The 14,359-nt window shown below is 45.1% G+C and overlaps 1 protein-coding gene across 1 annotated transcript in view; it reads left to right on the top strand.

Moving 5' to 3' along the window:
* The window catches only part of COQ2 (coenzyme Q2, polyprenyltransferase), a 407,280-nt gene that overhangs the window by 55,538 nt on the left and 337,383 nt on the right, over window positions 1-14,359 (top strand). The window contains exon 2 of the mRNA XM_086961980.1: window positions 13,223-13,577. Within this exon, the coding sequence (XP_086818106.1) occupies window positions 13,232-13,577 (346 nt within the window). The 5' untranslated portion in view covers window positions 13,223-13,231. The remainder of the gene's footprint in view (window positions 1-13,222; window positions 13,578-14,359) is intronic.

A 14,359-nucleotide genomic window follows, 5' to 3' on the forward strand; every position in this document is an offset into this window, starting at 1 on the left:
AATATGGTGGCGGTGCTTATTAGACACCGCCAGCCATATTATTATGGGCTTTAAACAATGCCTTTCTGTGGCGGCATCAGCATGCGGTCTTCATTCTGGGGCCCCCTGCAGGCCCCCAGAGTGAAGGAGAGTTGGGGGGTGCACACAGGGGTACCTGTGGTACCCCCCAGCATTTGCATACAAGAAGCAGCAGGCACCGCGCTGATGTAAATAATTAATTTACTCTCTTAATTTCTATGCAGGTAAGTACTTAATCAATAATAACTCAATCGAAATGAAGGAAAACAGAGTCCGTGGTGTAAGAGTTTCTAAGGGTTTTATTCCTCATAAAGGAATCAGGATATCATGTTCTGACCACCACACAGGGTGTCAGAAGGGATGGATGAGCGCGCTGACGTTTATTGACAATACATAGCTTATATACTTGATTTACATCATAATGTTCAATGTAAGAGGCGTAACAGCTGAGAGAAGACAAGATAACAGTATACACGTGGTGCTAGTACATCATCAAGAGGCGTAAACTAGGCGTGAACTAGGGCGTGTGCTAGAAACGTCACTGATAGGTGACGCAAGTGGGTGGCACCAAGGGGTGGTGCTAACAGAATGTTGCAATGTCAGCAGAAATCGGAAGCTTGGATGCGCGCGCAGCTGCATGACGTGTGATAGACGGGGTGCAGGGGACTTGACATTTACACTGACGGGGAGAGACAGAAGTCTGGCATGTCAGATCAACTTGTGCTTCTATCATATCTGATATCTGGTGTTTAGGAACTAAGCTATCTGGGCAGAAAGGTCTCTAGAGCAGAAGCTATTCTATACTTGCTGTGAGTGCGTGTATAAGCGCCTGAGTGTCTGTATGAGAAGCGTGGGGGCACGGGGCCTTCCATGGAAAAATGGCAACAGAGGCTATGAATTACTTACATAAAGACAGGTCGGCCCTTTAGCCCTGTAGCTGAGGAAGGATGTTTACTGAAGCTAGTAGGCTGGAATGTATCTTCGGGGAGGAAAACAGATAACTCGAAGGTTATAGTCAATCTTGGCAGGCAGCAGGCTGAGCTGAGCACGGAGGGCCGCGCTAGAAGTAAGTCAGAGTTCACGGGTACGGGGGCTGCTTGGGCAGAGGCCCTCGCAGTCAGAAGCCAGAAAAGAGGCTCGATGGCAGAGATTCAGGGCCTACTCTCAGCCAGGCTGAAAAACGTAGGAGTATACTTCAAAAAGACGTTGGCATAGCATACTTAGGAACGGACCATCAAACCCATTCATGGTGGGTCTGAAAGAGGACAAGTTAACGTTGGACGCAAATGTATTTGCGTCTTCATAGCTGGTACAGGAGGGAAGTTACATGCACTTTTAACTCGTACATGGAGTCGGTGGGGTACTCGCTAGGGAACACAACATGACCATAAAATTTATATTACCTCATTCCCTCCTTGTTCCCTACGGACCCTTCATGATATATCGATCCTCATAAATCGATCGGTTTGTTCTTGTAACATTATATATTCGTCTTTCTTTCTTTGACTGTTTGAGAGGCAACTGGAATGCTCAATGCAGGATGTGGCACACAGTCCACATATCGCTGGCCCACACTGCAGGCATAGGCAACAACTGAATACTATAACAAGACCAATGCCTAGGAAGGATAAGATCTTCCATCCCCAAGCTGTTAACGTAGTCCAGAACCAACCGGACCAAGTCCAGGTGCCTGGATTCTGATGTATCTGATTTGCAATTTTATGTAAACGGGTGATAGCTTGATAGACAGATGGTGCATTTTGTGGAATGAAAACACAGCAACTTGACCCGATGACCTTACAGGCTCCACCTCTATCTGCCAAGATGACGTCAATCACAAGACGATTTTGAAGGACAACAGTCCGTATAGCAGACTGCTCCTCTGTTAGGTTACCTAGAGCGGAGGCAGTTTCGTTCACTACTGCTTCAAGTGTTCTCGTTAATCTGCGTATTAATTTACTGTTTTGGACAGGTCCTAGGAAGAAAAAGAATCCTTTATTGAAATCAGTGTACTGTTCCCATGCCGTTTCTGTGTAGTCGACAAGGGGAATATCTCTTTTGGGTCTATTCGGTGCTAGATTCGTGTTTCTATGGTAATCAGGAGGAGCTAGGAAAACAGGTGGCAGAAGGAATGCAATGTAACAGGTACCGTCCCAATCTGGAGGCAAACGTATGTATGCGGTATGACCACAAACAAAATAGGAATGACTGGTAGCTTTAAAAGACGATTTACCATGGTCACTGAACTCGACCACAGTAGTGCATTTACTATGACCTAAGTGTACTGAACCTTTCTTGCTAACACATAATTCACCTGTGACTGGTAACACTAACATATGGGGCAAAACTGGAGCAGTTTCAGATTCAACAGTGAGGATCATAAGGCTAATTGTGTAATTACCTAATCCATATACTTCATTTTCTAGATCAGTTCCTATTCGAGTGGGAAGTCCCTCTTTATCAGGATAACAGACGTTGAGCAGGACTAAGTTCAAGTTTCCCCAAACCCAGCCCCCTTCGGAAACAGCGATATCAGGATCTAAGGAATTAATTATTTTAAACCATGCTCCACAGGAGCCATTGTGAGTGAATGGGTACGGAAAGAGAGGCAGAGCTCCCTTGTAATTCTGGTAGGGAGGGAGTCGACCACATATCCAGCAGTCTGTAGCATTACTTGTCTGATGGGAATGGTGTAACATACTAATGAATGTATTGTTGCGCAGCGCAAGTCTGTAAGATAGTTCATGTGCAGGAAGTTCACTAAAAGTGTGTTCAGCAGAGGCATTGTAAGCAGATTGTTTACGCCTGAAAATAGGCCAGTACATAGGAAGCAGAATGCTGGCAATAATAATTAGAATACTCAGAATAAACATGATTATTAGTGTCACTATGCAGTGACTACGGAGTGATTTGCAATATGTTCTTCTCTTTTCCTCTCTCTCTCTAACTCGATCTAGGGGATACATGTCAGAAAACTATTTAACCGATTCACCTAGGGGAGGACTTAAACAATTAAACTGTCTGACTTGCTAGATCGAAGCTTCATACGGTAAAGTTCTTGAGGAGTCTTTTCTCTTTTAGGCACAGTAACGTCTTGTGCTTCAACACAGTCTTTGGTGGGGGTGGACGAGTCAGAGTCCTGTTTCAGTCCGTTTTTTAGTTCATTGCATAGCTTGATGTGACTCGTGTGGACCCACCCCTTTCTCCCCTCGATTTTCACGGCGGTCCTGGTGGTAAGCAGAACGGTCTTCGGAGACTTCCAGCGGGGCTCCAGCGGACTTTTCCGGTCGAAGTTCCTGACGAGTACCAGGTCCCCTGGACGGACCTCATGCGCCTTTACATCGGTGTTGTCAGGGAAGGCTGCGGCAACCTGTGAACGACATGATTGGAGTGCAGACATCAAGGAGGCAAGGTAATCTGTCAACATGTTACAATCAACATCAGTGATCTTTTTCGGAACGGGCGTCCCCCACATATTTGGTGGTCTGCCAAAGACCACTTCGTACGGGGATAGCCCTGATCTTGAGTGGGCGACCATTCTCATGTAGAATAGTGCCACGGGCAGGGCGACTATCCAGTCGACCCCTTTTTCCTGACAGATCTTGGCAAGACGGATTTTTAGTGTCTGATTATGCCTTTCTACAAGGCCAGCTGCTTCGGGATGTCGGACACAGTGGAACCTCCACTGATATCCTAGCAAGAGGGAAACTTGTTTCATCAACTCGGACGAGAACGGCTGTCCGTTATCTGAGTACACGACACGGGGCAAACCGTACCGTGGGAAGAATTCACGAACCAACTGTCTGGCAGTGGTCGGAGCAGTGTAGTCTGGGACTGGGTATGCTTCGGTCCAGCGGGACAGAGCACAAACAATTACAAGGACATACTTAAATCCTCTACAGCTATTCATCTGGATATAATCCATCTGGAGGACTTCAAAAGGGTGATCGGGAGGATGGAATCCACCTTGCTCAACAGGGACGCTTTTACCTGGATTGAACTGACAACAGATCATGCAAGTACGCACTTTCTGTTTTGCTGCTGCTCGTAAGTGTTTGTTGTACCAGAGATTCTGTAAACTGTCTAACATGGCTTTCTCTCCAAGATGGGCAGGACTATGTGCTGTATTTATCATGACTTGAACCATTGAGTCGGGGAGAAACCATATAGATTTTCCCTTCGTCACCCAACCTTGGTCTGTCTGAATCCCTCCTAGTTCAGTCCATTTCTTTATCTCCTCTGGAGTAGCATGTGTCTGGATGTCAATTACGTCTAGGGCGGGATCTCTAACTGTCATACACTGTGTTTGTACTATTGTCTTTGTCACATCAGTAGTCTGGGTGTGAGTCAATGCTGTATGTTTTGCTGTCTGGTCTGCCAGGTCGTTACCCTGGGAAACAGAATCTGTGACTTTGGTATGTGCCTTACACTTCATGACTGATATGCCCGAGGGCAAATGTATTGCTTCTAACAGTGCTTGAATGAGGGGGCCATGTTGTATCTTGGCCCCATGAGAAGTCAGAAAACCTCGTTCTTGCCAGAGGACTCCGAAGTCGTGTACAACTCCGAAGGCATAGCGGGAATCTGTGTATATGTTAACATTTCTGTTCTTGGCTAGAATACAAGCTCGGGTCAGAGCGATGAGCTCTGCTGCTTGAGCAGACAGGGTGTCAATACGATGTGTTTCTTTAATTTCAGTTTCAGTGGTCACGGCGTACGCGGCCACTAATTCTCCTGTACTTGTTCTCATGCATGAACCATCCACATAAAGTGTCAGGTCTGGATTTGTCAATGGGACATCTGTTAAGTCTCGTCTAGGCTTAGTTACTGCATTAATTATTTCTATACAATCATGCGGAGCTGGATCTGTCGTAACTGTAGGTAACAGTGTTGCTGGGTTCAGGATGCTGCAACGTCTGATTTCTATGTGTGGCTGGAATAGTGTTAATTCATAACCTGTCAGTCGTGCTATAGTTAAGTGTTGAGTCTGGGTTCTGTTTAACAAAACCTCTACAGAATGTGGTACTTGAACTGTTAACTGATGACCTAAAACAATTGAATCACTTTGTCTTATTGCTAACGCTGTTGCTGCTACTGACTTTAAGCACGCAGGGAGTGCTTGAGCTACTGAATCCAATGTACTAGAAAAATAAGCACAAGGCTTGTGTGAACCTGCTTGATCTTGAGTGAGGACAGATAACGCTGTGCCATCACGTTCTGTAACAAAAAGTGTAAACGGTTTGCTGTAACATGGTGTCGCTAAAACTGGTGCTTGGCATAAAACTTTCTTTAATTCTTCAAAAGCTTGTGTGTGTTCCTGAGTCCAAGGGAGGACAGTCGAGGTTGCTGCCTCCTGTGTCGTTAACTGGATGAGTGGTTTAGCTAAAAATGCATACTGGGGAATCCATTGTCTGCAGTACGAGGTGAGGCCTATGAAGGCCCGCACTTCCTTTTGTGTCTTGGGTTGCGGCATGTTCACAATTAACTGAATGCGATCGGGAGTGAGCTGTCTCCCCACTTTGGACAGTAAGTGACCCAAGTACACAACTTGCTGAGCACAGAATTGTAGCTTCGAAGGAGACACCTTGTGTCCCTTGTCAGCCAGGAAATGTAAAACTGTCAGTGATGCTTTTTCACATTCGGGCTCACTTCGTGCGGTGATCAGCAGATCATCGACGTATTGTAGTAAAGCGGTGTTAACTGGCATTTGAATACAATCTAGTTGTCTTTTCAGTGCTTGACTATAGATGCTGGGGCTTTCTGTAAATCCTTGAGGTGCGCGCGAAAATTTGAAACTGCGTCCATTTAAACAGAATCCGAAGAGATATTGGCTCTCGGGATCAATAGGCACGCTGAAGAAGGCGTTCTTGAGATCAATTACAGTAAAGAACGTTGCTTCTGAATCAATAGCAGTCAATAGAGATGATATATCGGGGACCACAGGATACTGTGGGATAATGCATTTATTCAATTCTCGAAGATCAATCACCAGCCGATATACTGGCGGTGCATTGGGATCAGTACGTTTAAGAATCGGAATTATGGGTGAATTACAGATATTGGAGTCGGTTTCGACGACCACTCCTTGGGCAATGAGCTCTTCAATGATTTTCAGTAAAGCCGCTACAGCATCGGGTGGTAACTTGTATTGTCTGATTCTGGGTAATACAACACCTGCCTTGAGGGTAACGCGGTATGGTGTAATGTGCATACATCCTACATCAGTTGGGCCTTTTGCCCACAAGTAATCAGGTACATTTTTCAATCTGACGTCAAACTCACGAAGAACGTAATGACCCTTGAAATCCCGTAGAAAGAGTCTAACCCCCTCCGGGGAGCAACATATTATAGCTCCTAGAGCCTTCAGTGTTTTAATTCCTAACAGATTTTCCGGACATGATTTTGTTAGTAATAAGTCTGTAACGCGTGATAACGGACCCACAGCCAGGGGAACTGGTTCTGATACTTCATTTACAATAGGCTGTCCTGAAAACCCAAGGGAAACATTTTGTGAGCCTGAGAGGGGTGCCCCTGGAACTTCGTCATGACTTATTGTAGTGCGACTTGCCCCTGTGTCAATTAAAAACTTTCTATCTTTCCCCAATACTTGACTGTGTACATAAGGACCTTCTTGATCTACAGGAATCTCGATAAGAGGCAAGCCACCTTCCCTCTCTAGGCTGTTTCATGTATATCGGGAATATTCGGGGTAAGCAGACTGAGCATATTGGTACATCTGTTGTGAGACTTGCTGAGTTGCAGCAATGGGCTGTGGCTGTGGTACTGCTACGGTTTGTGCTGTCTGTGCAGATGCATGCATGGGCTGTGTATTCTGTGTAGACTGATGCTGGTTATGGTCTTGTCTAGGAGGATGCGGTCTCTCTTTAGTTTTTCCTGTCGCTATGTTATGTTTCAGAACTGCGCATTCGTGTACGTAGTGACCTGGCTGCTTGCAATAATTGCATGTCCCTTTCACAGGAGCTGCAGTGTGACTTGTCTGGGTCGTACCTTTTCTGTGACTGTCGGATGGAACCGTCTGGGCTACTAACATTTTCATTTTCGTGTCTTTCATGCGCTTCTGTTCCTGGTCTTGTTCTTCCCTAATTCTATTCTGGTGATATTGTAACATTTGTAACATCTGGGATGGCGTATTTGCTTGCCATGTACTCTCGACTTTATACACTCTATTTTTAACTAACGGTAGGGAATTCTCGACTAACTTTGATACGAAAAGATGTGGGTACGACTCGCTACTTGGCTGGAGGCCACTATTGATAATAAAACATTTCTCGAATCTAGAATAAAAGTCGCTAGTATCCTCATCATGTTTCTGTTTACAGGACGATATTGCGTCCCAATCCTCCTTTCTAGTTGTCAATAATCTGGGCAGGACCTGTACTATTAAACCTGGTAATGCTTTAGTTTTGTCCCCAAGGCCTAACCCTGGAACCCGTTTCTTTTCTTCATCCTCTATTTCTGCCCAGGCAATCTTTGCGTCTCCCACCTCCCAGTCCTTTTCCTTTAATTTCTCGAATATACCCGTAGGCAATAATACTTTCAACATTTTCATGATATCATCATATGTGTAGTCCCCCATCAGTAACATGTCTTTGAGCTCTCTATGAAAACCTGCAGGGTCTTTATCATGGCACGGTACTAATTTCTTCATTTCTAACAGTTCTAACTTAGTCAGAGGCGTGTGTACATACACGCGTTTCAAAATTTTATCCTCACCCATAACAGGGTGCACTTCTCGCAAGGGGTTCTGACTTTCTATACCACTCCCGCACTGCATATGGTACATTTTCCTTTCTGGGGGTGGGGCGGGAACATATTCAGGACTTACAAAGGTATCATATCTGCGTCGTTGTTCTAGAATTATTTGAACTAATTTAGTGCTTAGGCCTCTCCATCTATCCATCAGTAGTGCTTCTAGTGTCTCATGTAAGGGACCTGGATCGGAATAATGTTTTCTGTATTTGATGAGAAGGTGTTGAATCATATATACCCCTGCTAATTTCTGTTCGTCGGGGGAGAGGTTCAGAAATGTCTGTGCTACCGTGTCATCATTATATATGTTTGCATTTTCGGCCCATGATACCGCTGATCGGGCTAGTTCTTGTTCATCCATAGAATTGAGTACATGGTACCCAACTCGATCTCGAAGCCGTTTATCAGTTTCCTGGAACTGATGCTCAGCAGAATTCGGATTCGTTAAGGCAGAGAAGAAAACTCTCTTGCTTTCTGGACGGATACCCTTCCTAAGATAAGTTCCCTTACCTACATATGCTATAGTGCTTGTAGTTGGTTCTAGTTCTTCAGATTCTTCTTCCTCCTCGGAGGGAGCCTTTTCTTTCTCTTTGTCGTGTACTGCTATCACTGCCTTCTTAATCTTTTTATACATGGCCTCTATGCAATTTTGTCTGTCATGTTTTCCATCAGCTATATTTTGACCCCACTTACTCAATGCATCTAATTCACTCTGATCTGTTCCGGGCCTGTCTCGTTCTCTTATTAGACAATTTATGAAAAATCGGAGTATCAGTGCTTGCATATTAACTTTCTGTTTCTCCAGGGCATCCTTAATACTGTCGGGGTCCTTTCCCGTTTGAACGAACTCATAAATTCTATCTAGGCGTTCCTTCATTCCTGCATAACATAACAAACTATCAGTAGCAGATCTTAACCGTAAAGACGCTAATACCATTAAGTCGTCCTGTCCAGGTTCTGGATCATATCTACAAACTGACATATTTTCTTTTAGTGCATCAAGACGGGACGAATTAGAAGAACGGGGGGATCTGTGCGTAAGAGGACTCTGCATACCTCTGAGATTTAATCTGTGAGTCGGTGGCGGGGTCTGGAGACCCGCGGTCGCACCTCCTGAAGCGGAAGCTTGGGCATTATCTCTGTGTGTAGTCAGTATCTGAATTTGTCTCTTAGTAGGATCTGATTGAAGTGGTTTCGGTAAATCAGTTTTAGGTGAGGGAAGTGGCGGAGCTGGCGGAACGGAACTAGTCTTTTTCGGTGTCGGCTGAGCGTGATCTTGGGGGGCAGTACCACCCCCGGCCCTGTCAGTAGGCAGGGCACGAACAGGCAGATTGGTGTAAGCTGGCGCTACATCTTCGAGATATGAATTTAGGAATATGTCTTTAGTAGTCTTATGCATTACTTTAGTTGGAACTAATGGTGACGGCAAATTTTCCGGTATTTCTGAAATGGCGTCAGGGGTACCATCGGCCAAAAGATACATGTTGTTCACTTTGCCATTTTGGATACGATCTATTTGTTCTACTTTTACTCGAATTCCCTCAGTAACTAATTCGTTTTCTTGGGCCTTTTCTGATTCTTTAAGCCTGTCTTCTCTACGGAGTGCTCTATCAGCACGCTTACGTGATTCCTTACGCCAAAATTCTATGGCGTCTTTCTGAGATTGTCTAGCTTTCTTTTTCCGTAATATTTCTTCTACCTTTATGATGCACTCGGCATCCCATGTTCCGTTAACTGGCCATCGGTATCTTTCCTCTAAGTGCTTGGTATAATCGGTCCATAACTCTAGATACAGGATGGCGTCTATGCCATGTTTATTATACATAAAATTACCTGGAGTGTCCCTAGGGGGGATTGGAATCTCTTCCTCTAACATCCCTTTCCTAGTTCCTATCTGCTTTAATTTGTTGAAAAACGGCATTGTGCCTACTTGATACTGGAATGCTTGATCCTTGATACTTAATGTCAACTGTAACTATTTATACAAAAACACAATAATGCACAAAAACAATCACATTCATACCACGACATTAATCACATGAAACATTTAAAGACATAGTTAACTTCCCCCTACTCTGAATGTACCGCTCAACGATACAGATACACTGCTGTAACAGTGCAGAAATTCGGAATACTTTATATACTGCTAAACAGTACAGATACACTGCCTAAAAACAGTGCAGACCGGACTTGCGTACCCAAACCCGTCTAGATACGACCCAGCAATGGTACTCACCGGGAAGCACGGAAAACAGAAGGCCTCGGAAAACTCGACTGGACTCGACTCGGAACTTCGGAAAACTTCGGAAAACTTCGGAAAACTTCGGAAAACTGGTGGGCCTCTTCACACCTCGGACCTTGCTTCCTTCGGCTGGGCTCTGGTCGGGATCCTCCGCACTCCTCACCGCCTCGTCTGGGCACTGATCGCAGTCTTCGTCACCTCCGTGTGTCAGAGGGGAATGCAGGAAATCCTGCCAGTACACGTGTTGTCCGTCTAACTGATGGCAGGGGACACGGATTGCAACGCACCTTCCGGCGCGTGAGGTGGGGGAGGGGTCCCTATTCGGGCGCCAAAATGATGTAAATAATTAATTTACTCTCTTAATTTCTATGCAGGTAAGTACTTAATCAATAATAACTCAATCGAAATGAAGGAAAACAGAGTCCGTGGTGTAAGAGTTTCTAAGGGTTTTATTCCTCATAAAGGAATCAGGATATCATGTTCTGACCACCACACAGGGTGTCAGAAGGGATGGATGAGCGCGCTGACGTTTATTGACAATACATAGCTTATATACTTGATTTACATCATAATGTTCAATGTAAGAGGCGTAACAGCTGAGAGAAGACAAGATAACAGTATACACGTGGTGCTAGTACATCATCAAGAGGCGTAAACTAGGCGTGAACTAGGGCGTGTGCTAGAAACGTCACTGATAGGTGACGCAAGTGGGTGGCACCAAGGGGTGGTGCTAACAGAATGTTGCAATGTCAGCAGAAATCGGAAGCTTGGATGCGCGCGCAGCTGCATGACGTGTGATAGACGGGGTGCAGGGGACTTGACATTTACACTGACGGGGAGAGACAGAAGTCTGGCATGTCAGATCAACTTGTGCTTCTATCATATCTGATATCTGGTGTTTAGGAACTAAGCTATCTGGGCAGAAAGGTCTCTAGAGCAGAAGCTATTCTATACTTGCTGTGAGTGCGTGTATAAGCGCCTGAGTGTCTGTATGAGAAGCGTGGGGGCACGGGGCCTTCCATGGAAAAATGGCAACAGAGGCTATGAATTACTTACATAAAGACAGGTCGGCCCTTTAGCCCTGTAGCTGAGGAAGGATGTTTACTGAAGCTAGTAGGCTGGAATGTATCTTCGGGGAGGAAAACAGATAACTCGAAGGTTATAGTCAATCTTGGCAGGCAGCAGGCTGAGCTGAGCACGGAGGGCCGCGCTAGAAGTAAGTCAGAGTTCACGGGTACGGGGGCTGCTTGGGCAGAGGCCCTCGCAGTCAGAAGCCAGAAAAGAGGCTCGATGGCAGAGATTCAGGGCCTACTCTCAGCCAGGCTGAAAAACGTAGGAGTATACTTCAAAAAGACGTTGGCATAGCATACTTAGGAACGGACCATCAAACCCATTCATGGTGGGTCTGAAAGAGGACAAGTTAACGTTGGACGCAAATGTATTTGCGTCTTCATAGCTGGTACAGGAGGGAAGTTACATGCACTTTTAACTCGTACATGGAGTCGGTGGGGTACTCGCTAGGGAACACAACATGACCATAAAATTTATATTACCTCATTGCGGTACCTGCAGCTTTGTGTATGCAAATGCATACATGCATTTTTAACATTGTGGTGGGCGGTGCAGAGAGCACCTCTCGCCACAATGTTAAAAATGAGGGATGCGCCCGCCACTGTGGCGGGCGCATCCTAATGCCACCATCGGGACCCCCGCCCTTATGGCGGGCGGTCCCTTTGTCCAATGGGATGGCGAGCGGACCGGTCACCCTGGTCACAGTTCTTGGATTGTCTTGGCAGGCTTGGAGAGAAATGTGGGATAGAGGGAGTCATAGTAAACCAAAGGGAAGTCGCAAAGCAGGCCAGCCTTTCTTTAAAATCCCCACTGTCTGCCATTCCTTCCCAACACCTTCTCTGCTCTGTCCCTTTAGCTGTGTTTGCCAGTAGCCCCAACGTATGTGGCTGTTAACGGGGGAGTTGGGGAGTGGGCAGAGGGTTGAGGGATAGTTGGGTAGATTGAGTTGACTGGGGAGGTCTGTGCTCAGAGGGCATTGTGCACCTGATAGTTAACTGTAATGAGTTATCACAAACAATTTGTGCAGTAATTGTCTTATTACAGGCCCTTCCTGATGTTAGAATATACTGGTTTTAAGAATTTAAGGATACAATTTGTAACTTGCAATGTTTTATAAGGAGTTTATGCCTTTCTATTTACTATAAATTGGACAAACAAGCTGAAGTTTAAACAAAATTGTAAACATGTACTGTGATTGTTATTCTGCCACACTAATTTGAAAACCAACAAAAAATAATTTTGTGCCTAGCGTACAAAAGATGAAGGCAGAAAAGGAGAAAGAAGGACAGAGAGAGAAATATGAAAATAATAATAGAAAGCAGTGATGGAAAAACCTACCAGGTTAAGCTAAAGAGGATGTGTAGCATGGGCATAGAGAGGTTTTAGGAGGCATCAAAACTAGGCATCGGCAAATCAGTATCTGTAATCCGTCATGTATAGATGTTTCGGCGGCATTTGGCCCCTTCACTTGTGGCCTTAAAAATTAAGCACTGGCTAAATCCCACCTTGCAGAATCCCTCTTCTCTCCTCTATGTCAGCTCTTAGCTTAGTGTGGTGCTCCTAGGGAGCAAGGACTATGTTTGTGTGGCAGCAGGAATTGGGCTGGAGTCCTATAGTTTGCTCAGTAAACCATGGAGGAAACCCTGCATAAAACCCACTTCTACGCCTGTCAGACTGACAGACTGACTTCAGCCAAGAATAGTAGATCGTGCTGTCACTGTTGAAAAAAAGAATCTGCCCTTCTCAATCTCCTTCTCTCCTTGTGTACCAGGAATTTTAAAGGGCCTTGTTTGATTTTTGGGTTCTGCATTGAAATCTAGGAAAACACTACAGGAAGTTCTGAGAGGTGTGCGTTTGCTTAAGGCAACTTGGGAAGCCCATTTGCTCGAGACATTGATTGGAGATCGAAATATACTTACTAATGTTTATTTTCCTACTTGTAAATTATAGAAATCAATGGAGTTTATTTAACTGCTAAGTTAATTGAAGAAATTGAGGCTTGTATGCATATCCTCTTGGTTGAATTAGACGCCACATGAATCCTTTCAGCCAAGCGTGTTCAAAGCTATTCACATTGACATTTTATCAAAGTTTGTAACTGATTTTGGTTTTAATTTCTAGGCACTGAAAATGACATCCAGCAGCCCCAGGGCTCTTTGCCTTTTCTTATCCAGTCTGAATCCCTGCAGGAGGGCAGGTGTCACTGGCTTAAATGTCAGTTTATATAACTCTGACATAAATGGTGATCACAGACCACAGAAATCAGGTGGCTTCGGTACAAGAAGGCCTGTGAGTACCAACTGTGTTTTGAATACACCCCAAAGGTGCCGGAAAGCGAGTCTCCTCAAAGCGTCTTTTCAAGTCTTCAATTTGCAGAAGAGAAGAACCTTTGTGTGGTCAGCTGCCGCAGTAGTAGAGGCGTTGCCAAAGTCCACTCAGCCTTACCTCCGACTCATGAGACTCGACAAACCAATTGGTAAGTACTTTTGAGAAAGGTGCCTTAAACAACCAGCGTGTTCTGATGATATGTCTTTTGACAGGTAAATTCTGGTGGACCTAAGGCTGGCAAGGTTCCCTTTGCAACCTTGAAAATTACTGAGGACATTATGATGGGTTGCTGGGTCTGGTGGTTCAGCGGACTGATGCATTCACTTCACGGATCTGGGTTGACCTCATGGTTACAGGTTTAATCCAAGCTGGTCCGCTCAGCCTTTCCTGCTTTCATCCTTCTGAGTACCATGTCACTGGATAAAAATACACGTTATTTAGTACCAAGATGCCCCAAGGGGTGGAGTGCATTAAAAAAATACACTTTACATTACCATGTCTCCCTCTCCGTCAAGTCAAGCTCAGTCTCTAGACTGCCTCCACATGACAGCCTGCCTCTTACCCGTATACTCACTGAAAGCTGCTAGACCTAGTATCTCATGTCACAGTTTGAAGATGAGCCAAGACAGGCCCATCCAGTGACAAGGAGATTATCTTACCCCTTAAGCATCCACTTTTGCTGCTCTCTGCCCTCCTGACTAGTGCTGCTTTAACTCTGCCTGGGTTAGGTCTGCCTAGCTGGACAATACCACCAGTCAACACTTTCCCCGTGCATACACTTACAATCCACCTATAGTTCAGTGTCATGTACACCCGCACAGCTTGGCAGTCTAGAGTGCATCTTTCTTGGTTCTCATGTGATATAATTAGTGAAGAGAAGAACAAAAGAGTGATGGGTGGAATACTTGAATTCATCGCACTGACTAGTAA

This window comes from Lissotriton vulgaris, chromosome 3_1, assembly GCF_964263255.1.
Source record: "Lissotriton vulgaris chromosome 3_1, aLisVul1.2, whole genome shotgun sequence".
NCBI lineage: Eukaryota > Metazoa > Chordata > Amphibia > Caudata > Salamandridae > Lissotriton > Lissotriton vulgaris.